Raw genomic sequence first — 26603 nt, forward strand, 5'->3', positions numbered from 1 at the left:
AGATGACATAATGCTGATTGACGAGACAGACCCTATAGTCTAAAGGTTTCAAGCTTAGTAGGACGAAAACAGAATATTTGGAGTGTTAGTTCAATGATGAGATGCATGAAGCCGAAATGGACGTGAAGATTGATACACAAGTCATCCCCGACAAGTATAGTTTCAAATATCTTAGGTATGTTATCCAATGAATTAGGGAGCAGGATGGATGAAATAGAGGCTCGCACTTCCGGTGTCTTGTGTGATAAGAATGTGTCACTAGAAATTAAAGGTAAGTTCTATAGAGTGGTAGTTAGACTAACTATGTTGTATGGAGCAGAGTGTTAGCCAGTCAAAAAATCTCATTCAAATGATGAAAGTAGCAAGGTATTTGATGAGATGGTTCCGACACGTGGATGTGTGGGCATACTAGGAAAAATAAGATTAGGGTGGAAGTTGCCCACGTGGAAGACAAACTGCATAATCGAGGCTGAGATGGTTCCGACACGTGATGAGGAGAGACGGATGTTCCGATAAGAAGGTGTGAGAGGTTGAAGTTGACCATGATGAATTTGAGGAAGGGTAGAAGTAGTCCAAAGAAGTACTGGAAGAGGTGCGGAGATCGAGAATTAAGGTTCAATGTTGATAGGTAGTTGAGAGTTCCTCAGTCTTACCAGTAGTAATAGTAATATTCTTGTATTTTCTTGTTCCCAAATTTTGTTATGTGTCATTCTTATTAGCAGTATTAATAGTATTCTTACTACTATATCTTTCTTACTACACGTTGTGTCTTTGTCTTTCTTGTTGTTTTTATTGTTGGTTGTTCTCTATTCTTACTGAATTTGTTATTGTTGTTGTTTGCGTTGTAGAGGAAAGACGTATCAAAGGAACGAATGGGCTTTTTATAAATTCCTTCTTGATTTGTGTATGCTATATCTTGCCAATAGGTGAATATCGAAACATCGGAAGAATGGTATTATTGGTTAAAGAGTGAGCTCATAAATATAATATATCGAGGGTGTGACCTAATTGTCTATGGAGTACAAGCAAAGGCAAATAATACCTAAGGTTCGAACACCACCTATTTTAGTTGGTGGATCATGGACACCACCTATTTTATAAAAAAAAAAAAAGGGGGGGGGGGGGGTGGGGTAAGAAAGGAATAATCAAGAGAAGGCAGTAGAAAGAAAACACATATCGATTATCTGCAACCAAGGTTGTAAGAGAGGCACCCCAGGACAACCATCTTTCTGTTGATAACCAGTAACTCAACAGAAAGTATCATGAAGCCTTTTTCTTTTTCGTTAACAAAGTTTACTCTTGACAGTATCAAACACTTCCACTTTGATCTTCTACAATAACATAAATTTCATATAATTCCCCTGAAAAAAGGGCATGCAAGTTCTAACTAATGAAAGTTATGAAAGTTATGAAATCAACTACAAGAGATGTTTCTTGAACAAGACTGAAGATCTTCCTAAAGGTTTTTCATCAACTCCTGACCCACAAGATATCTGTAAACAAGTATCTAACAAATTTCATATTTCACTCCGGCAGAAAAGACACCAAAAATCACACTGTGCTTTCAAGTTCCTCAATTACCAAGCCCGTAACAAGTAGAGGATCCTATTCTTCATCTTCAGAGAGATCATTATCTTCCTGTTTCGAGAAGACAAAGCAATATAATATCAAAATCAACAAAGCAACCAGGGAAAATAACTACAAAAAGAAATCAGAAACTGTGATCCATGTGTGCAGGCAAAGACTTCTAACATCGACGAATGCATTTCTTCAAACCATATAAAGACAGCAAGTATATGATTTGGCGACCAGCAAGACTTATAGTAATGAAATTCACTCTAAAAATTAAGTACAGGTCTTAGGGGAGTATTTGAAAGCTAATGAAGGAGTTTGTTTGATTGTACTCAAGCTCCAGCTTCAACAGCAATTCAGACATTTCCAAAACTCATTCTGAGGAAAAATTTATAATGACAACAATACCAAGGACTCGTGATACTGCAAATCCAAATACAATCAAATCCATTCTACCTCCGCCAAATGAGTCCCTTACTTTTTTAACTTGGTACATGTTGCTGTAAGTCCAACATCAAACTGTAGCAATTCCCTATTGGTGGAACCTTATTACTAACCGTAGCAGTGACACGGAAAAACAGTCTAACTAGCCCAGAATAAGATAATACTGTCATTCTCTATGGATAATACGCTAATACTGTCACACCCCTTTCCCATAGAAAATGAAGAAACAAGCAAAGATGCTTATACAGTTGATAATTATACATGGTCCACCGGATATGCCACCGTTGATAATTAAGCCTCATACACTAGGTAACGTGTATGTATACATGCAATGCATCCAGTAATAGATGAGGCAGGAAGAGATGAGGCAGGAAGAGTTTTTCAAAATGAACAATGCTAACTTTAGGGGAAAAAAACATACTTCCCGTGTGTGTATATATCAAAGAAGAGTTTTTTTAAGTAAAGAAACAAAAATGATAGAATTTATAGGAGTTGCAGATAAGGAGAGAGAAACTAGATTAAGAAAAAAATTCATCAAAGACTAGGCCCATCATGTAGCCTAACTGACAAGATTATGCCAATATCTATGTCATGCAGCTGACTCAAGGACTGAAGTAGATGTTAGTTCTATCAAGACAACGATACAGGTTTTGATGACCGTTTTGATGATAATGACAAAAGGCATATCTTCTTCCAAATTTCAAAACACACATGCTTTCTGGTTCTAACAAGTTAATAACACCCTCAAATTTTACCAAGGAACACCAATATCAAACAAAACTACAAAGCAAACTAAATCAATATAATTTTGATTAGAAATTAAAAAAACAAACCTTGCTTTAAGAGGTTCAGAAAAATTAATCTGGATAAAGATTTAATTGTTTATATATATTTAATAGCTAATTAACTGAAGAAAAAAATATATGAAAACTTACCAATATCAACGTATCGGCTATTTTTTATGAATGCTCAACTTTTTGAATTTTTCGCCCAACCGTTTGTCGTTGACACATACATCTAATGTAAAGATTGAAGACTTCAGAAGCGCCACGTAAAGACCCATGAAACCTTGAATTGAGTTAATATACATGGGTATTGTTTATACAAGTGATACTTGAAATGCTGACTGAATATCAGAATTCCATAAGGGCATTCATACTGTTCACAAAACTTCTTTTTGTTTGGGTCTTGCTGATCCAGTATCTTAACAAAAAAAGAAATCCAAACAAACTTTATCTCTCCAACACTAATCATCACCAATGTTACTTAAATCGAGTTGTTGGAACTTATATAAGTCAAATAAGCACTCAGAAAGCAATCCCACCATTGTAAGGCTTCCACATAACATGGAAATTGTAGACAAACTTGGAAAGGAGTCGGACTTTATCCATAGAAAAAGAACTGTCAACCCTTTGATATTCGCCAAAATGTAACATGTCGTAGAATACTTACGGTTCTAAGCATGGAGATGGCGGTGAACATATCTCAGCAACGAGGTTGGTCAATTCCAGATTTCGGAGGTCCGAAAGTATACCCTCAGCACTATCACAAAGTCTCAAATAAAATTATAAGTACAAAAACCTAAAAACAAAAAAGTATCATTCAAATCAAAAGAGTTCTTACACTTAGGATGGATTAACACAAATGTCGAAGAAGCCAAGTTGCATGTGGCCATAGTTGCCAATGAATACACCATTACCCTGAATGCATTGATGGCAGTGAATATGCTGGAGCCCAATTGCGACTTGCCTGAAAATATTTTAGAAAATAATCAAATAAAGAGACAAACGATCTTGAAATAAATAAGTTATTTCGATAAGAATACTTACTACAATAATTTCCTCAGATCAATCCCAAGTTGTTGAGCCTCCCACTTGTATTTTTGCTTGTTATTTAATTAGGTTTTTAGGGATGTGACTCTTTCAACAACCACTATGACTTTACTGCCACCCGCAATGACTTTACTGTCACCCACAACTTCTATCAAAGAGTGTAAGCGTGGTCTCAGGATGAACTGACAACGCATTTGTTTCAATTGATTCAAATAATTCTGAGCAGTTTACATACTAGGATACAATTACGCACTCGCTTCCTCCTCAGAAGTATCCACCATAGAAATCGTAACTGCAATATTTTTCTCTATTGCCCACCATGGCGTGTAGCAAAATAATTTAAGTTATTCCACCATGGAGAAAGTGAAAAATATTCCAGTTAGGATTTCTATGGTGGATACTCCTATACCAAGACTTAGTCGGTTTTCAAAACACATGACTTAACAATTGCATATTAAGAAGAAACAAAGATTCTGAGGAGGAAGCGAGTGCGCAATTGTATCCTAGTGTGGAAGCTGCCCAGAATTATTTGAATCAATTAAAACAAATGCGTTGTCTATTCATCCTGAGACCACACTTACACTCTTTGATAGAAGTTGTGGGGGACAGTAAAGTCATTGCGGGTGGCAGTAAAGTCATAGTGGTTGTTGAAAGAGTCACATCCCTAAAAACCTAATTAAATAACAAGCAAAAATACAAGTGGGAGGCTCAACAACTTGGGATTGATCTGAGGATATTGGAGTAAGTATTCTTATCGAATTACCTTATTTATTTCAAGATTATTTGTCACATTATTTGATTATTTTCAGGCAAGTCACAATTCGACTCCATCGTATTCACAGACATCAATGCATTTACGGTAATGTTGAAAATGGTGTGTTCATTGGCAACGATGACCATGTGCGGCTTGGCTTCTTCGATACTTGTGTTAATCCTCCTAAATGTAACATCTCTTTTGATATGAATTGAATGATACTTTTTTGTTTTTAGGTTTTTGTACTTATAATTTTATTTGAGACCTTATAAATAGTGCTTATATACTTTCGGACCTCAAAAATCTGGAAACATTGACCAACCTAGTTGCTGAGATATGTTCACCGCCATCTCCATGCTTAAAACCGCAAGTATTCTACGACATGTTACACTTTGGCGAAGATCAATGGGTTCGCAGTTCTTTTTCTATGAATAAAGTCCGACTCCTTTCCAAGTTTGTCTACAATTTCCATGTTATGTGTTAGTCTTCAATGGTGGGATTGCTTTCTGAGTGCTTATTTGACTTATATAAGAGCCAGCAACTCGATTTATAACATTGGTGACGGCAAGTACTTTGATGATTGGTGCTGGAGAGATAATGTTTGTTTGGATTCTTTTTTTGTTAAGATACGGGATTAGCAAGACCCAAACAAAAAGAAATTTCGTGAACAGCATGAATGCCCTTATGGAATTTGATATTCAATCAGCATTGTAAGCATCACTTGTATAAACAATACCCATGTACAGTTAACTCAATTGAAGGTGTTATAGATGCCTTCCCTGAGCTTCCATTGGGTCTTTACGTGGCGCTTCTGAAGTCTTCAACCTTTACACTAGATGTATTGGTTTGAACTTACCTGTTGAGATGTAGGGGTTGATAGTTCACTAATATCTGCTTGAGAATTATTCAGTAGTTGTTGGTATCCTCCTCCGCCTTTATTAGTTATGCCCCCACGACCTCCCCAACTACATTTAGTGCCTCTTCCTCTTAGCATACTTCCTGATCAAAATCTAACAAGAAGTAACACATCAACCAACCAGAAGAAGTAAAATATGAACAAATTTAGCCAGTCAATTTTGAGCATAATATAAACTTTAATTGATGACTAATTTTAATTTCATGACTGCTAGGCAATATCAAGAAACTCCATCCAACTACGTCCAACTTAGTCACTCTTATAGCAGATGGAATAACTGGATACATACATTTAGAATGGTGCTAAATGGCCAAATTTACTGACTCCTAATATCATTTAGGATCAAACTTTATAAATAACAAAATATTTTACTTTCATCTACCAAGCCTCAATGTATGTCATTAAGTCATAAGCATGTATACATTTATGCTACAAAAACTTTATGTCAAACTTAAGTAGAAAACTTAGACTAACATTTTGAACTCCATAATTGGGAAGTAACACTATAATACTTCAAATGCAAAACAAAAATATAAAAGCACAGAAGAAAGTAATTTGACAACAAAAGGACATAATAATAGTTTTACTATGGAATGAAGCAAGATGTGGTGGACCTGAAAATTGTACTATACATACACACCAACAAGTTATGAAGACATATAAGAAAAGGCAAACCAAATAGGTCCAGAAATTTCCATCTCATGAAAATACCTTCTTAATGCTTCACTTCCTTTTCAAACACTCGTTATTGCTTTCTGTCCATCCATATTTGATACTAAATTTATGCTTCCTACTAATTCTTTCAAATTCTTACTATTTATCCAACAAATTTCACTTCATTCCATCAAACAGGTAATATGCAATGGTCAATCCCAAAAGTAATTTTGCAAATATGCAATGCTAGTATAGAAATGTTTAGGATCTGAACACAAGTAAGTTTAAACTTAAGACTAGTACTGTGAAACAAACCCGAATGAACTTTGTGTTTGAACTTTGATATTATTGAGATTTTCTTTTTCCTCGTTGTATTTCACTGAAGCAAGTATTGGCACATAGAGCAGGGGCGGATGTAGAGCATCATGGAATATGGGTTTCCGGGAACCCAATAACTCTTGCGTAAACTCTGTATTTATATTAAAAAAATCACTAAATATTTGTAAATATCTAACTGTGAACCCAGTTATTATTGCATATTAATTTGAAATTACGGTAGGAACTCATAAGCCTCAAATTCTGGATCCGCCTCTGACATAGAGCACATTTCAAAAGAAAAAAAATGAGACGTCCCTGCAAATTTTAGGCTAGAGGGAAATTTGACGCATGAGGTGGTAGTGTCTGTGGAGATCACGGCGGAGGTGGGCAAAAAGGAAAACCTAATGAACTTATGTCTCGATTTTAGGAGGGAATTGTTTGTACTTTGTAAATGGGGGAAATGTTTGCCGGGAAATTTTTTTTTTGGGGGGGGGGGGGGATTTTATTGAATTTCTTTAGCGCCAACCCTATAAATTTAAGAAAAAGGGTTGGCTTGAGATTTAAATATTATTATCTAATAAGGACTTATTTTAAATTGTTATAAATTAGCTACACCTTCCCGCTAGCTAGCTAATCTGGATTCTTTTACAAAAACATATTTTATTTCTAAATCCTCTTAAAGATAGTCTAGATGACTTCTCCACAAATTTAATTAGGATGGTGAGATAGAATAAGAAATAATGACAGGACAAAACAATCATTTTAATTATACATAGAAAAATTATTTTAAATATGTGGGTTGTGGCCCCGCCAATTTTGATAGATTTTCATATTTAAACATTCCTAATTAATAAATTGCCATAATAATAATAATTTGCTTGAGATTAACTTTGATTCGCCATAGCTAAATAACCAAATTTAACACAAAAGATTAGCAACATATTGGAATGCCCCGCTAAAGTTTAGCTGTAGATTTGGCAAGGAAACATCCTTAGTGGCTTTTTTGCTAGGGATTAGCAATGGAATATATTCCTAGCTTAAAAGATAAAGTTTCGGGAAAAATAATTAGCGCCAAAATAGATTTCCCTCTAAAATTTAGCTATAGATTAGCTAGGAGATGTTCCTTGCTAACACATTGCTAGGGATTTGCTACGGAATGTGTCCCTATCTAACCTATGATCTTTTGGAAAACTAAATTTAGCGCCAAATTAGGATTCCCCGTAAAAATTAGCTATAAATTTGGCTTGGGAAAATCTCTAGCTATGTTTTAGCAAGGAATGGTCCCTAGCTAATTACTATCTATATTATGACTAGATTTTTAATCGAAAATATTTGCAAGGAAAAATGACTTTTCTAGTTAAATCCAATTGTTAGACTAGGGATATGCTAGAGGGCTGTGAAACACAATTGTTAGACAATGAACTAAAATGAAATACAAGTTAAAATATCATGAATGAAACATATCCAGACCTTGATTTTTTTTTTCTTTTGAGGCTCTTCTTCATCACTTTCTTCAGAAGTATCATCCTTACTCTCATCATCACCGTCTGCAAATGAAGGAACCTGCAAAGGATGGGGAAAGCAATGAACTACAGAATGTAAACCGAGGCTAACAAATTACTAACATCAAGTCAAAGAAATGGAGATAGATTTTCGTGTTGGTTAAAATGATTGATATATCAGAAGTAAAGGGATGTAATGTCATTTTACCTATAAAAATTAAGCTTTTTTAAGAAAACATTGATTACCGCATATGTTCATTTCTGAATTGCACGAACGAAAGGGAAAGGTTCATTTTATTGCCAAGTAGAACATTATGAAATACAATTAAAAAGAAGATGGAGACTTATCAAAGTAAATAAAAAAACAAAAGTAGAAGATGAAGATTTTGCCAGCCTACCTTCTGTTTACATCCCTAAAGAAAGAAAATTATCAGACAACATACAAATGCAAGCAAAATATGATAAGATAATGCAAGTAAAATACTCACTTGAGTAAATAAAGGATTTCATGCGATAGCAAGAAGACAAAAATAACACAAATCAAACATCAAGCGTGGTCAAACCTTGTCCGAATCAAATCATCTTCATCAGAGTGGGTTTCTTCAGAGCTGTCACTATTCTTTTTCACTACTTAAGGAGTAGTGGTATACACATGAATTTTTATAAGCGGTTGTCATAACCCTAAAACCGACCCGGTCGTGATGGTGTCTCTCATGAAATTAGGTCAGCCGACACTAATCAATAAAAGTCATTTTTAAGTCTTTAATTAATCAAATATTTCATAATGAACAGTGCGGAATAAATACACAAGCACGACATCGGGATGTCACAAGTCACGAGCATCTACTAAGTGTTAACACGGGTTAAACTAGAGTATAATATATTGGTAATTTTGAAAGTTTAATTAATTAAAGAGAGTCGCCACCTAATTAGTTTTAAGGTGAATTAGGACACCACCAATTTTAGCTAAGTAATGCTTAAAGTTAACTATGTTTTATGGTCTGCTTAACCTTAGAGATTCCAGGTAGGGGTTCTAATTAATCCTATAGGGAAGATTATGAAGGCACCCTATATGATCTGCTAACTACGGTTAACCGGTCAAACTTAAGTTAATTAAAGCTAAGTATTATAATGTAAAAAATATATTAGTTTCTAAAAATATAAGTGACTAAATGTTTTATAAAATAAGTATTGTACGTACGCTAAGTTTGGAGTCAAACAGTAGTGCACTTGAACTCTTAATTAAGATTTGAGAAAATGATTTTTACCAAAAGTGGACTAACGCCCGAAGCAAAGGTCAAAGTTAGACTAGAAGAAAAATGATAAAGTTCTATTGATTTACAAAATCGTCTTTTGATGTTAATAACAGGAACTTTCGACTCGCTTCAAACAAAAGGGAAATAATAGGTCAAATTTCAAAGTGTGTCCAGAAAAGCTTGTTACTGCTTCAAAGTTAATACTTGTCTATTATTCTAACCTTGTAAAATGGCAACTAGATGAGTTAAAAGGGAAGAGTAGGAAAAAGAGTTGTTAGGCCACTGATTTTAAAGTCCTTATCTAGGTGTTATATTCTGTGTAAAAATGAGTACCTATATAATTATCCAGAAGTAAACAACCCGCTGAATTGGTATAGGATCAGATAACAATTAAATTGTCGCCAAACACAAAGAAGCAACAAAGTGAGAAATGTAGAAATCAAAAGGTCAAATGACTGGCTTCAGAGCCAGCATCCCATGCGGGATAATTTTGTTGTTTTGTCGCTACATGAGGCAGTGAGAACATAAAAAGTGTGCTGACTCGTGTGTCATGCAAAACAAAAGAAAAAAAGTGAGGAATTAGAGGGTATTTTAATATTTATAATAGCAAGAAGAAAGCAAAAGCGCAACTGATTCATGGCCATATAAACCAAAGCTTCCTTTAAACCAATGCCTAATTCATCAAAGGACAAGAAATGTTCACCAAAGCACGTGTGTTCCTAGAAGTACTTAAATAGTCAAGTATGACATATAAACAAAAATAAACTACATATTATTCAACTCTTAATCTACTGGATGTTAACAACTTTCTATCACACAATGATTAGGCACATTAACAATTATTTTACTTGAAACCTAAACACATTCTTACTCAATGCATTATATACTAATTGATATCTTTCACTTGAACAGAACTCTAAAACTTACTAAGAACGAAGAAATAAGCAAAGATTGACATTTTTGGCTATCACATAGAAGACAGGTTTGACTCCATACAAGTTCATGTGATTAGATTAATCAGGAAAGAATCACAAATATTGGTCTTAAACTTAACTACTGATTTATACAAGTGTAAAATAAAAGGGTGTTGTTTCAAGTTGAATAGGAGCTGTGTAAGCCTATAGACATGACTTCTATGTATGAATGAGTCTTCAACACGGTTCGCTAGATACAAATAAAAGAAAACTAGAATCGCATTCCCATATAACCGAAACAATGAGCCAAACTAAACAGTAGAGCATTTTTTATTTAAACTATACTACATAAAGAATTTCACTATTCAGCACCCAAGCTTAGAGGAGAACTACAATATTTTCTATGTGATTTATTAACAAAAAATAGAACATATTAGTCTTAAGGCATGGCTTATACTCAAATATCATCAATAGCTCCTTCACTATCCAAAACAGTAACTAATACCACAGTTTCACCATGAGAATTCAATGAGAAAAATCTGAACATACAAGTCCTAGAACATGATTCTATCCTTATCAAATTGTCACTAACACACTTCAACAGGACAAAATAAAGAAAGCCTAACACATGATTTTCTAAGTGTATTTAAACGAAGAAAATAAATCGAGATGAGTCAGATTTTACCTGTTGTTGGGCAGTGAGACTGGGGATGTCGACCTCGAATCTACTCTTTTGTCACGAACAGATTCGAACTAGAATCGGGCGAACTCAAAACTCTCTGCTTTGCTTAAAGTCAACAGAGACAGAGATGTTTTAAAAGAGAATAACAATGGCTAATTAGCTGTGTTTGATTCTAGGCCGTGTTTGAGAGAGTTCTCGGATAGGAAAGTTTTGATTAGGGAATGAAACGTTTCTGTTGTTTAAGTTAAGCAAATGAGACTAAGGCTTTTCATAGTTAGTAAAGTTCAAGGGGTAGAGTGGCGGCTGAACCTTGAACCTAAATATTCTCCAACACCACTATTTATAAGCGGAACCTAGGGTTCTTATGATTTTGGGCGGGATTTTTAGAGTAGAGTTTGAATCTTAAGTCAAAATGGCCGTTCGAATTCGAACGTTGAGGCCATAGCAGAAACAGACAGAGGGGATCTGCTTATGATTTGGTCAAAGATCAAAAGTACTTGCTACTCCTTGAAAGCATTTCCGGAAATGGTGAGACCTTACCTGTTGTTATGAGGTTTGTGGTGTTTTGGAGCAAAAAAAGAGGAAACAGGAATGGAGTCTCGTGAATTTGGACAAAGAACGAAGAGAGAGAGGGGTGGGGCAGCTAGGTTTTGGTACGAAAAAATAGTTGTATGCAACTATGCATTACTAATACATTGTTTGGTACCTTTTTTCAAGTTGTATTAATTATAAACCATACTTGACATTATCCTATGCATAAGTAATGCATAAAAAATCATGACATTAGTAATATTAAGGTTTTAATTCATGCATTAGCATGGTTAAAGATAAAATTATCCTTAAAGTCTCTTAAAGCTAGAGAATATGGAGGGCATTTTGTAAGCAATTATTTTTAAAAAAAAATTATGCAATACATTATTTGCTATAGCAACGGTTATACAACCGTTGCCAAAAGAAGCGTTGCCATAGACCTAATTTCTGGTAGTACATTGTGTGGATATGATCATGTAGGCTAACCAACCTAGGATCCCTCTTTCCCAACTCCCGCTGTTTAAATGAATTTACTTTTCTTTACATATGTGCAAATTGTTCAAACATTTTCCCTTGTTTTCATTACTTGAATCATACATGTACTTAGAATGTCAAAACATGCCTTTATTTGCGAGTATGTATTAAAACTATTTATTTATTAAAATGACTAATTCACATAGTTTAAGTTCGGTCGGGACCCACCGTTGTGGACCACGAGGGGTGCCTAACACCTTCCCCTCAAGGTTATTTCGAGCCCTTACCCTAATCTCTGGTAATGCAAACTAGTCCATGAGTTAATTACTCTAGGTGCACTAACGCACCATAATTCGCTAGGTGGCAACTCTTCAAATACCCAATTCCCAAAAGGAAACGAGTTATTTCCCCCATGAACGTCGAAACCCGGACTTCCCCGCGAGGGAAAAAGGGAGCGCGACAATAGGTACACACATTTATTTAATTTTCCTCTGGGATTAATTCCCTCTTACAAGGTTAGAAAAGAGACTTACCTCGTCTCAAAGCCTACTTCCCAGTTCAAAAATGTACTTAAACCTTCAAATTTGATGTCAAACGACTCGAATCTAGTCTAATATTATATAAATTAATCAATTTATGCTTAAAAGTTCATAACCACATTATTAAAGTAATTACCCAACCCTAAATGCGAGATTCCTAAAGTTTACCCCCCCAGGCCCACGTGCCCGAATTTCAAAAAAATTCGAAGGAAGTTGTTACCCATAACCTTAGGAACATAAATATATGACTTTCACTAAGTTCCATAATCATTTTCATGGTTAAATCTCATTTTTATCAAAAACTTAGGTTTTCCATCTAACCTATAAATTCCACAATTTTACATATTATAATCTACCTATAAACTATGTATCAAACTCACATTAGGTAGAAATTACTTACTTTTGAAAGTTAGGTCGAAATCCCCTCCTTAAAAGCTCTCAAATCGCCCAAAAGTGAAAGAAAATGTGTAAAAATGACTTAAGTCCTGTATTAAATGAATCTCACTGCCTCCAGCGATTTGGCACCTGCGGTGCCTTGGCTACATCTGCAATCCTGCACCTGCGAAAAAGCCATCCCAGGTGACCATTTTCCCTTACTAGCCAAGCTCCACATCTGTGGGCTCAAAAGACCACATCTGCGCACCAGCCCGCACCTGCGACCACTGATCTCGCACCTGCGGTCAAACAGGTGCGCCAAAACTTTCGCACCTGCGGTGCCTGGACTGCCCTCACTCTTTCGCTTCTACGACTCGTGGCTCACACCTGTGAGCCCGCACCTGGGGCTGGCCAAGCGCAGTTGTGATTATGACAGCAGCTGTAGTTTCAGCTCTTGCTCCAAATTTTTAACTTGGTCCGATCCTCGTCCGATTGACACTCGGGGATCCGCTCGAACATACCAACAAGTTTGTAATCATAAAACGGGCTCGCTCAAACTCTATGAACGCCCGAAACAACATTAAAACTAAGAATCATACCCCAAAACCAATTGAATCAAACTTATGAACTTCAAGTTTTTTAATTTACTTCCAATGCGTCGAAACATACTTAAACTACTCGGAATGACAATTTTGCGTGCGAGTCTTAAATGACATTACAGAACTATTTCCGGCCTCGAAATTCCGTTTGGACCTCGATATCATCAAAACCTGCTTCAAACCAAATTTAAAGAACTTCTAAAATCTTCAAAGAACTAACTTTCACTATTAAGCGTCAAAACGCTCCCGAATTATCTAATACCTGATCCGAACATACGTCTAAGTCCGAAATCATCATATGAACCTATTGGAACTGTCAGATTCTAATTCCGAGGTCGTTTACTTAAAATATTGACCGAAGTCAAACTTGTTCTTTTAAGCTAACTTAAGGAACCAAGTGTTCCGATTTCAACCCGAACTCTTCCAAATCATGAACTAACCATCCCCGCAAGTCATAAATCAGTAAAAACATGTATGGAAAATCTTATTTAGGAAAACGAAGTTCTAAAAAGTAAAACGACCGATCGGGTCGTTACAAATGGTCTACTTCATACTCTCTCAATAGGTGCACATCTTTTTTAAATAAGATAAATTGGTTTCGAGTTCCCAATCATCACCATGATTAAATTACAATTCTACTTTATCAACCCTTCTTATGACATATCTACATGCAACAACAATAAAATTACAAAAAACAGGACCACGTCAGTCAGGTATAAAGTGAAAAAAATATCTAAGCAATAAAGAAAAATAAAGGGCCACAGTTATGTCGCCTAACACCCACCCAACAATACATTAAAAATCGAAAAAACTCTAACTTTTTCATGTCGGACAAAGAGGAATGGGCCCATCCCAAACAAAAATTAAAAACAAATGCATAAAGGAGCAAATAATAATATCATATGACCTATTAAACACAAAGAAAGAGACAATATTTATCGATTCCCAAAATATTCCCAAACCCGAAAAGCTTAGCCAAAATAATAAATACTTACTTTCAGTGATTCTTCAGTCAAGTAAGACTAGAGAGATTCTTCAATTTTAGTCCACGAAATCGAAGCAGGTAGCAATTCTAATTAAATCCTAAAACGCCATTACTAAGAGCTCTAAGTTGATGGAGAGGCCAAGATAAAATGAAATGGGGTTAAAAGGAATGAGTAGGTAGAAATAGTATTTTTACTATGGGTGGTCCGAAAAAATGGAGCGTGTGGATATTTGGGGTGGGTTATATGCTTCCTGGATCAAATAGCCATGTGTCCCAATCAAATCGTGACAACACATTAAAAGTTGGGACCACATATGGTTCCGTTAGTCGTGGGGGTATTTTCAAACCTCTAGATAACGTTAGATGAATTTTCAGACAAATAGGTGGACAGAGCGCGATAACAAACCATTTAGAATACTATAGGGGTATTTTCAGCCCTTTTTCGTTACTAAAAATAGATACATATAACTAACACTTATAACTAACACTGGACTAATATATTTCTCTTATGTACAAAATATTTGTAAGAAGGAATTTAAATATATATGATGCAATTGCGCCAAAATAAGATTCTCAAGCACTGAGTTTCAAAACACAAATAAGGATCATATTATTGATATAGCCGATCAGTAACAAGCCAAAGATCTAGGAACTAATCACTCATTAGCAAATACTCATCCATTTTATAAAGCACTTAGAATCTTTAGATGACATAATTATAAGTAGCACTACACTTCATACACACTATGAAGAGACACTCACACTAGATCATATGACCTAAATTAAACATATAATAAACATACTTATATGTTCATATCAAGTTCACACTCCAAACTGAAACTACAATAACAACCCAGTGTGGTCCCACAAGTGGGATCTGGGGAGGGTAGGATGTACGCAGCCTTACCCCTACCCTGAAAAGGCAGAGAGACTGTTTCCGATAGACCCTCGGCTAAAGAAGGCGAAACTGAAACTAATCAGTCAATTATTACATGTCCTTAATTACCCTACTAAATGCTTCACCATAAGCATATCTTATGCAGTGAAAGCATATGTTAGAACTGGAATATCTCATTTTGTACAGTTAGTGGGCATTGAAAGTCAGTCAAAGTCGATGTCATGTTAGTGACAGGGTATTGTTCTTCTATCTGCAAAATAGACAATGAAAAAAAAAAAAAGATTTAAGATTGACTACTTTCATTTAAAAAAAAAAAAAATCAAAATTAATCTTTGTTGTGTCTTACCTTATCCTGTAAATATTTGTTTGCAGCTTGTAGTATCCCTTCCTAATATAAAGGTAAAAACATGTTTAGTAAAGAATGCATTAAAATAGCTACCATAATATTGTTTAGCAACTTTATAGCACACTTGAAGATATTGATATTTGTCAATAAAAGCCTATAATTCATATCATTTTTTAAGTAGAACAAACTCCACTATTACAAAAGTAGCATAATAATTCAAGCTATTAAGCATATCACTCACACTTTTATATATGCTATTTATTGTAATTTTAGTGATTTTTACATATAAATTTATGTCATGCATCAAAAGTACTGGGTTCAGCTGAACCCGATAACTATATGTTGCATCCGATTCTATGAAGAAGTCTTCGACTTGCAGCTAATATCACAATTTACAAAATATATATAAGTGACATTTGCATTTATAATATTAATATTTAAAGATCAGTTGGCCAAACTTCTAAAATCTGTTTATTTTGAATGTTTTTCGTTAAATTAGATTTTTAGAGAAGTAAGTTGGAAGTAGCAGCTTGCATTTCAACAATCCGTTTAAGACGCACTTTTCTCAGTATTACAAAAATAGCTTTCGTTTTGTTAATATTACTAAAAGGCGCTTTTGAGTGTCAAACTATGAAAAGGTCATATATTAATTCACCGTACAATTAGTATTATTTAATTAAGTCAATCATTTTAGATATTTATTATGATTATTTTAATAATTTTTCAGTTTTATTTAATAAAAGGTGGAAAAAATTAAGAATTTTAACAAATATAAATACAGTTGACTCAAAGTAATAGGATTGAACATCTTACATAATTATTTGATTTTTATGTTGATTTAAACATATTGAAGTACATAATTAATTAATCATCAATTTATAGAGAGATAGTTTGGTAAAGATGTACCTCTTGCATAATTAATTGTGTCACCTTTGAGGAATATACAGGTTAAAATAAGAAAGATAATTTTGTAAATTTAAAATATTTGATAAGATTTGTCTTCAAAAAAATAATTCTGAGGAAGCTATAAATTTATGTTTCTTTCATACAATGAAAAAGAAAGCTTCTTCTCCTACTCAAAATCACTTATTTCTCCCCAGAAACTTGGCCCAAACAGTTTAACTCTCCAGAATATATACTATTTCTTTCTTTTTTTAGAAACAAAAAAACATTTTTTATTTCTAAAAAATTTCATTTCAGCAAAAATAACCAAATAACAGAATATTGCCCGAGGAAAAAGGGATTCACAAGTGCTTCGGTGGTCAGGGGATTTACACAAGTAACCAGTCATATTTATTATTACTTTTCTAGCTATATACATAAATTATACAATAGTTACACACGATTATACTCATATTAAATATAAATTATACATATATTATTCCTCCTCCGGCTATTTTTTGTTGAAGAGGTTGAGTGGACAACTAATTGGGTTAATTCTTAACCCTTTTAATTAATGAGTCCATATCATGTTATTCTGATCTATTTGGGCCCAAAAAGTTCTAACAACTTGAACTAATTAGAAGAAATTTTTGACTATTTTGGTCAGTCTCTTCAAAATGTTAACTAAATACAAAAACAACAAAAATTGAATTGAGCAATACTATGTGTATTTAGTTCAAGTATATTTTTCCATCATTTTTAAATATCCCTTTTACCGAAACCGGTTCAGATTCCATATATTTGCTTTAATTTTTGATTGACCAAATGAAATCGTTTTATGATATTTTACTGTAAATTAAAAGAAACTAAAAAAAGCCAATCATGTAAATACTAATTACATAAACATATAAGTAATTTCAAAAGCATTAAATTAAAATATATAATAACAGTAAACTTCTTTTTCTAAGTATAAAAGCTGGAGATTGCCTAACCTTATTTTTCAGCAACTGGATCTCTTGAAACATCATATCCATCTGCAAGATATATTGTTTATATAAATAACTCTCATATCATATAAATAAAAATGCACTAAATAATATTGATAAACTATTAATTTCATGAAATTATTACCTTTGCTGAACGAATATGAAACATCCAAAGTTCAAGGTATTTTTCAAGTGAATGCAATTCATCCAGTGTCATTGTTCCAGCTCCTCCTCCATACATGTAGCTAAAGGAGAAGTTTTTGGATAATTAAACTTTATATCATTATTAAGAAAAAAGTTTAATAAATTAAAAAAAAGGGAAAGAACAAATTATAATTTGAATGGCATATAAAATAACTAAACTTACACTTCAACATAAAGTCAAAGTACTAAAGCACATAAGGAAAGATTTAAATTACGCAAGTGATAGTGTAAAGATTGCTTATACTGTCTATAAAATTCAGCCTAATTATATATCAATAAATATTAGTTGGACCGGTATAACTCTTACTTTATTTAAAAGAATTTAAACGTCAAACTAAAAACCTTAAGGAAATAGATGGAGAGGTCCCCAGATATTATAAACTCTTGCACGATTGATGAAGGATAACTGTATTTCTTTAAGACCATCCAGCACGTGTAATATGTTCTTAGAATTTACACGTGAACTGAATTGTTTTTTAAGATGGAAGAGAGACAGCTCAACATGCTAAAGAGTGGCTTGAATCTAAGAGAAGAGTGGGCTCGACAGTTTAATGGATTGAGTTGAGGAGAGAGATGAAGTGGTTGTGCTAATGTGCCTACTAAAGTTTGGCTCTGATACCATGAAAAAAAATTTTATGGGATAAAAATAATAATCCCGGGATAAGGTTCCCCATGTATGATTTTGTGTATTAGCTAATTCCGGGATAACATTTACATTAAAATGGTGGGATTAGTTATCCCATAAGGAAGGTTGGATAACTATTCTCATGAGATATCCTACCATTGTACCAAATGACCTCTAAGGCAATGAGTAGAGTGACTCAAGATATTATAAGCTCTTTTTGACTAAAGATAGTACACTTTTCAATGGCATTTGTCCTATTGTTTTCCACAATAAAAACATGAATGTGGCAGGAGGCACAATACATTTTGTTACATTCTTGAAACCCTGATATTAAAAAAAACAAAGAGCTAAGAGGAAAGGAAAAAAAACTTAATACTCAAAAATGACGGATTCATCAGAAAAAGCATTAATCATGGAAGAAAGAGAGGAACTCATGGCTCAATTGTTCAATGGACTGAGTTGAGGAGAGAAACCCAGAGCAAACATGAAGAGATGAGGTGGTTGTGCCATTAAAGTTTGGCTCTGATACCGTGTGAAAGAATCTAAGTGTCTAATCCCAAATTGTAAGGGGCCGTTTGGAACATGGGATAAGAATAATAATCCCGGGATAAGACTTGAGATTAACTTTATCTCATATTTAATTTGAAGTATTAGTTAATCCCGAGATAACTTTTAAACTATGATGGGATTAGTTATTCCATATAAAAGGTGAGATAACTAATCCCATGAAATATTACACCATTGTACCAAACGACCCCTAAGGCAATGGATGGAGTGACTCAAGATACTATAAACCTCTTTAGAAACTCTACACAACTGACGAGGAACAATTATATTTCTCTAACATTTTGCATTAATGAAGTCTAAACTTGATTTTATCTATTTTCTCTTTTTGTTTTCAGTCATGAGCTATCTTTATCCTTTCTAAAGGATATAAAAAAATAGTTAATACTTGTAGACACGTAATTATTTACCATTTCTTTTATTTTTACGCTATTTTTAGGGTTAACATACTTCGTTTGGATCTCACTTTAGTACTTGAGTTGTTGAGTTTATTTTAGGAAATTTAATCTTTTGAGAAAATTAAACATAAAATAATTTAGCACTTATCTTTGTTTGTTCCATAATTCACTAAAATGAAGGGGTTGGGATCCAGCTCAGTACTATTTGATATAGTATTGTTCAATGGCTACCTAATATTATGCCACATCATCAAAATATGATTTATTAAATCTAATGGCTCCAATTTCTTTTAGAATAAAAACAATCCATTGTATATTTTTCTTCCTCAGTGTTTATGTGTTCAATCCATCTACAACTTGATGCAATCCACCGTAACATGATTTTATTTGGGTTGATATAAATGTTAAGAGTATTTTAACGCACCATTCCTCATTTCTTCAACTTATATTTTTATTTAACTTTTTTGTTAATAACTCAACACATTATTTAATTATATTTATATAATTTTCTAAAATTTTATACTCATAATTACGATGTACACATGCAATACGAGTATCCAGAAACTAGTATATGATATATGAGATTAACAACCCGAGACTGAAAAATTCGAGTTTTATTGGTTTGGTTTGGTTTTTAGATTTAACAACCCGACACAATTGGTTTGATTTGGTACTTGTAAAATCCGAACCAACCCGACCTATGTACACCCCTAATAGATGCTATGCTAAACAATGATATTTGAAATTTATTGGGTTAATTAATTCAAATATGCATCGAATAGGTTCATTAATAGGTTTTCATATCGAAAAGTTCTCTTTTCATAATCCGAGACCTTAGATCAAGGATAAATGATATGTGATATACTACTCAATCTCCGCAAACACCCATAAGGACTTCATGTAAAATTAAACCATGGATGCTAAACACATTTTAGAGAAGCTGCAAATTTCAATTAATTCATTGTATTTTATATGCTTTCATATTGGATCAAAGACAACCTTTTAGAAATTTATTGATATACTTCGTGCAATGTCATTTAAAAAGCAAATAGTAAAATTGAGGAATTGAAAAATATACCTTAAGCCTCTCTGGAGTACTTCAATCTCATGCTTCAGCATGTTGATCTCCCCTTTTGGATCCTAAAGAATATAATATATATACATTTTATTCATTACTAACATATGGAGTAAGAGAAACTTCTGTCTCTTTATATATTTATTTCCAGATAATACAACTTCTTCGTAAGAAAATTTTGCATTTAGACGTCGTAGCCCTATTCATTATTTGAGTGCATATTCTGTTCATTTTTAGTTCTTTTTGCTAATTTTCATTCCCCAGTAATAAAAATGGCAAAAACCAAAAATTTCTTAATAAAGAGCACAAGCAAAAAGAAAAGAACAAATTAAAAAATAGACACACATATCCATACTTTCTTTATTACCCAGATTTTCTCACTTGGCATCAAAATTCACTAGAAGCTTTAGAGCGTCGGACTCTCTACAAATTCTTGCTACATTTTACTATTTTCATATCAAACCCTAAAGAAAAGATTGAAAACAAATACTTAATTAGAAAATAAATATAAAGAAAATTTGAAAACCGACACCCTTTAAATTTTGTTCCGTATCAAAGATTTTCTTTCTTATTCTCCAAATTTTTCTTTTGGGTTGGGTTTTTTGGGGGGGGGGGGGGGAGGGAGGGTACCTTTTAACAGTAGGTTGTTTTCTAGTCAAAAAAGCAAGAAATATAAAGGAAGGGCTCCTGACTTATTACAAAAAGGATATTCTTTTTTATCGATCCAATTCGTGACACTTAATCTGATAATGCAATTATTAAAAAGAAAGTCACAAAACATGAAGAATCCCGCATATGCGTAAATTAATTTTTGTTATCTATCCACTCGTCTGAATATATCTTATTACGCATGTCACTTTCCACGTGTCATGCATGCAATAATATATCACTAGAAGCAGCATCTCATTCTAAAATTGACTAATTATAAGAAGAGTTTAAGTTGTATAAAATATTACTCCTATAATTTTTTTAATAATAAACATTACTTTGATAACTTGAAAAAGATAACTAACCATCTATAACAAATTAAATTAAAAAAAATTCTATACTATTGACGAAAATAATGTACTAAATCCTTAGAATATTACACAGTTTGTTATTTTTTTGTCTTATCTGTCTTTTATTTTTTCAATATCAATTAGAGACGATCCCATGAAAAGTAAAGAGCATGGACAATATTGACCCCACAAGAGAGAAAATGTAAAGGATCACATTCCGTGGACGAGACTGCTACTCCCTTAACCAGAGGTCTCGGTTCGAGCCTTGGATATGAAAAAATTCTTAGTAGAGAACACTTCCCTTCGAATGGGGCCCTACACGGCACAAATCCAAATATAATCGGGCTCCAATTCGAATGACTAACACCGGGGAGAAACAGAAAAAAGAGAAAACATAAAGGGATACATGACTGTTAATTATCCTTAAGAATTACCAGAGTTTGTTTATCTTTGGCTTCCTCAGCCACCTCAGCTCCCCTGGTTGACTTCAGGTACTTCTCAATCAGCCCTTGCATGGTCCTTTCACAAAAAAATAAACACATAAAAAAAAGAGAAAAAGACTTAAAACCTAAAAATAAAAGGAGTATTAATAGTTTAGGATAACAAAATAGTAATAACAAAAATACAAATAACGAAATAATTTGAGCATGCATAGACTTGTCTTGAATTACAAAACTCTATAGTTGTCAATTTATAGCTAGCTCCACATGTATTTTGATTTTTAGAGAACTTATGCTAAAAACATTCAAATACATGTATATGTTATGTTGCACTATGCATAAAGAATCGAATTCAGAATTTAGTGACTAAAGACATTCAATTTAAGTGAATAATACTATTCCAACAAGAAAACGGTGGCTGCACACCCTTTGTTCTGCACTACGTAATAATACTCCTTAATACATTTTTGTACTTAAATAGAGAAAAACTATATTAGATATTATAAAATATATTATTATTTGGGTTTATCGGTTTATCCTTAAGCCGATGGTCTATTTAAAACAATCTTTTTACCTTCATAAGGTAGGCAGAGGAGGACCTACGCTATACAAAGAGGGGTCACTGACACCAGTAAAGTTCAACAAAAATTCCATGTATATATGTATGTCTTTAGAAAATAGTGATATATTATTAGTGAACACCTTATATACAAGGCTGATTTTGGTTGAATCCAAAAGTACACCCAGAACCTTCAAATCCTGGAGTTAGCCTCTAAAGGTAGGGGTAATAATAAAATATATTATTATTGGGTTTATCCGTGAGCCGAAGATCTATTAGAAACAGTAAAGTTTGCGTTCACACTACTATTCAGAACTAATTATGTGAGATTACACTGAGTATGTTATTGGTATTGTATTATTATTTGAGTTTAATTTCTATATTCGGAAGACACAAAAATATTCAATACAATCAATGAGGAATGTACCCTTTAGTGGCGAGTTCATAGCGCTTGCCATGGGCGGAGAAAATGAAAAGACCAATTTCAGCATCGCACAACACGGACAGCTCCTTCGCCTTCTTAAGAAGCCCTGCTCGCCGTTTGCAGAAGGTCACCTGCCTATGAACCGGGTTCTCTATCCTCTTCATCTGAACCTTTCCACGAGCCATACTTTCTAAAAATAGTAACTTCCTTTTTCTTTTTGCTTTGTGAGTATTAACAGCTGCTTTGTTGCAGACAACCTCCCACTAGTTTGAACTAGCTTCGAGGTTGTTGCACTTCTCTCCTTGTTTGCTACTTAGCTTTGTTGCTTACCACAACCTTCACTCTTCTTCTCTCATGCTTTCTTCCCTTTTATACTCCTCATTCTGATTCTTCTCTTCCACTGTTTACCACACACTAGTAATATTAAACAAAAGAATACAACAACAACAATTCATTAAAAATGGGTAGTGTGTAAGCAGATCTTACCTTACCCGAGGAAGTAGAAAAATTATTTCAAAAGATACTCGGCTCAAGAAAACTAAAAAGGACAGTATATCAATATCATCAATAAAAATTATAAGAATATAATAGCATTATAAAAATTAAAAAATAATAACTAGTAAATAAATCCAGCACGATGAGAAATGAATGTGTAGTGAGATATTAAACAAAAGAATTAACTATGAATATGTAGTTGGCACCCAGTACCTTTCCACATCATTGGGAATCTTAGTTAGCTTTCTATATGTTAATATACTACTATTATACATTCTTTTTTGGTACCCATGCCTAAGCTATTTTGTCGTCAACTGACTTAACGACACCTGGTGAATCCTGATGTACAGTCTTGTTGCAGCTTAAAGACAACTCATATCTTTTGTAATGGTAAAAGATGATTTTTCCTATGAAATATAACGTGTCACCGAAGGACTGGATGGGGATACTTGGTCATGTTTACATCAAATCACACACACACACACACACACACACACACACACACACACACACACACATATATATATATATATATATATATATATATATATATATATATATATATATATATATATATATATATATATATGTTATGTGATAAATTATGATGACCCGATACGTCATTTATAGTTTTACCTTTAATTTCTGTGTCCCGAGGCCTCAAATAGCTCCGTTTAGCCTTCCTCGATTTGCATGGCAATCGGTGTCCTCTTTTCAGAAAGTTTTTATGAGGAAATTGATGAAAATATGAAATTGTGCCTTATTTGTGTAAACGGACCCGGATCAATGTTTTGACGGTTCCGGTGGGTCAGTACCGCAATTTGAATGACTTGGGCATATGTCCGGAATCGAATTCGGAAGTCCCTAACTTGATCTAACGTAATTTGTTGAAAACTAGAAATTTAAAGGCTTAAAGAATTCAAGCTTTAAAGGCTTAAAGAATTCCTAAGCTTGACTATAGGTTGACTTTGTTGCTACCGGGTTCGGATTTTGGTTCTGGAACTTGGTATATGTTTATTTCAGTATTTATGACTTGTCTACAAAATTTGGTACAAAACGGAGTTGATTAGACGTGATCAAACGTCCAGTTGTAAAGTTGCATGTTCTTGGGTTTCTTTGAAAATTTTATTCGTTTTGGTGTCTGATTCGTAGTTCTATGTGTTATTTTGGTGTTTTGATCGTGCGAGCGAGTTCGTATGATGTTATTACACTTGTGTGCATGTTTGGTTTGGAGCCGAGGACTCGTGTGAGTCTCGAACGCGTGGCAGATTGTTTGAAAGAGTTAGAATTTTTGTTGGTTTGTGCACGTGCCTCAAACATCGCAATTTCAAGGTCAGGATCGCATTTGTGATAGTAGAGGGGCCCTGTCAGGTTTGCATTTGCGAAAAGGGTGCTGGGATTGGGTTAGATCGCATTTGCAATCAAATGGTCGCATTTGTGACTGTCCAGTGTTCGTAATTGCGAACAATTCATATCGCAATTGCGATGAAAGCAGAGATGGAGTGTCTTCGCATTTGCGAAGGATTTCTCGCATTTGTGGGGTTCGAATTTGCGAACCCCAGGTCGCATTTGCGACATCTGCGCTTGGATAAAAAGAGAGAAAGACGGGATTTGGCTCATTTTTCACAAACTCTCAACCTTAAACACCTTAGAGTCGATTTTTCCAAGAGATTTTCTTCCTAAATTCAATGGTAAGTGGCTTTAATCTACTTCCTTTCAATTACCCATTACATTTCATAAGTTTTCAACATCAAATTTAGGATTTTTATGGTAAAAATTAGAGATTTGGGTAGAATTAGGGATTTTTGTAAATTGGGATTTAGACCTCGAATTTGAGGTCGGATTTCAAAACTAATTACATAACCGGGCTCGGAGGTGAATGGATAATTGGGTTTGGTCTGAATCTCGGATTTTGGCCAAGCAAGCTCATGGTTGACTTTTGAGAAAAGTATAAAGATCTTAGCTTTATGGATTGTAATTCGGTTTTGGTTAGATTCGATTGGTTCGGAGGTTAATTTTAGAGGAAAGGCCCCGGATGAGCTTTGATTTGCTTGCAGAATGACCTAAGTGTTAGGTCTAACCTTGATATGAGGGAATTAAGAACCCTTGAGCTATGTGAATTTATGTAGCGGCGTATATGCGATGTGACAAGTGTATATATTCCATCAAAATACTTGTTTCCATGCTTTTCTGTATTTCGTTAATTATTTCATTCCATGTCTTCATGGTTACATGCTTTAATTGCTTCTTACGCCTTAACTTGCTACATGTCACTTATTTCTCTCATTTTAAAATGTCTGTTTCTTCCATGCTTCCATGATTAATTGATACTTGCCTTAATTATCTTAGTTGTACACTTTAATTGTCATATATTTGACTTGTCTTATTGCTTTGTAGTAATTGTGATATTCCTTGATTTGGTACGAGGTTCCTTTATGGTTTATTTTCATATTCTTCATTACTTGTCTTGTTAATTGAATTGTTGAATTGATTATATTTATTGATTTTTGTTTATGGATTGGATTGCACACCGCAACGGGTGAAATAAAAGAAGATTGATATTAATATGGAGGGATTGGATTGCACGTCGCGACGGATTTTATATCTGATTTTGATATGGTGAAATAAGGAAGGATTATGATATTGATTTTGATTATACGATAGGATCGGGTTGCGGGTCACAACAGATTTTACATGCTATTATTGATATTGATATGGTGAAATACAGGAGGATTGCATTTGTACAGTGGGATCGGGTTGCGCGCCGCAATAAATTATGTTTTTTTATTCATTGTTGCATTGTGTTAGATTTCGGTGCTTTCATACAAGATTTGAGTACTAGTGTTTCTAGTTGAACCGATTTTGAGGTATTTTCATATATTAATTTCCTTACTTTCCTGTGTTCCTTTCCTGTTTTCATTATTATACTACGTACATGTTATTGTAAGTGACTCGCCTTAGCCTCGTCACTATTTCATCGAGGTTATGTTCGGCACTTATAGAGTACATAGGGTTGGTGGTACTCATACTATACTCTGTACTTCTTGTATAGATTTTGGAGTCGGTCTTAGCGGCGGTCAGTACATTGCTCGGATTGATTGCCGGTTCACAGACTTGAGATACAGTTGCACGACGTTCACAGCCCTGAAGTCCCCTTCTATCCTATCCTAGTTGTTTATTTCATTTCAAACAATTTTACTTTCATTCAGACCATTATTTGTATTATTCTAGTCGCTCGTGTACTTGTGACACCAGTTTTGGGATTGTATCTAGATATTGCTATTGTTATGGGTTTTCTCACTCTATTTCAGTTTATTCAATTTACTCGGTATCGATTAATTTGAATTGTTAAAAATGGCTAA

The 26603-nt window shown here is 33.9% G+C and overlaps 1 protein-coding gene and 1 long non-coding RNA gene across 5 annotated transcripts; both read right to left on the reverse strand.

Annotated features, from left to right (window-relative positions):
- Positions 1-1299: 1299 nt before the first annotated feature.
- Positions 1300-11506, reverse strand: LOC107772109 (uncharacterized). Of its 4 annotated transcripts, XR_012710231.1 has the most exons (6): positions 10848-11504; positions 7961-8053; positions 5459-5612; positions 3640-3765; positions 2952-3558; positions 1300-1638 (listed from the first exon to the last, which is right to left on the reverse strand). It is a non-coding gene; the product is annotated as an uncharacterized LOC107772109 (long non-coding RNA). The 4 variants fall into 4 exon arrangements; XR_001644980.2 differs by having other exon boundaries at positions 3640-5612; positions 10848-11506; XR_001644981.2 differs by having other exon boundaries at positions 2952-3765.
- A 3896-nt stretch (positions 11507-15402) lies between these two features.
- LOC107772110 (agamous-like MADS-box protein AGL12) lies at positions 15403-22931 on the reverse strand. Its single transcript, NM_001325126.1, has 7 exons — positions 22750-22931; positions 21758-21842; positions 20329-20390; positions 17605-17704; positions 17466-17507; positions 15592-15633; positions 15403-15495 (listed from the first exon to the last, which is right to left on the reverse strand). The coding sequence occupies exons 1-7, from the start codon at positions 22929-22931 to the stop codon at positions 15403-15405; spliced, it is 606 nt and encodes a 201-aa protein (NP_001312055.1).
- Positions 22932-26603: the final 3672 nt, after the last annotated feature.

This window comes from Nicotiana tabacum, chromosome 6 (genome assembly GCF_000715075.1).
Source record: "Nicotiana tabacum cultivar K326 chromosome 6, ASM71507v2, whole genome shotgun sequence".
Taxonomy (NCBI): Eukaryota; Viridiplantae; Streptophyta; class Magnoliopsida; order Solanales; family Solanaceae; genus Nicotiana; species Nicotiana tabacum.

Bases quoted from the DNA above. Each gene is read 5' to 3' on its own strand.
- LOC107772110 (NM_001325126.1), bottom strand. From the start codon at position 22,931: ATGGCTCGTGGAAAGGTTCAGATGAAGAGGATAGAGAACCCGGTTCAT. The intron at 17,705-20,328 runs GTATATTTTTCA...CTTCTCCTTTAG, and splicing joins GTACTCCAGAGAGGCTTAAG to CTACATGTATGGAGGAGGAG. The intron at 15,634-17,465 runs GTTAGGCAATCT...CCTTTATATTAG, and splicing joins TCCAGTTGCTGAAAAATAAG to GAAGGGATACTACAAGCTGC.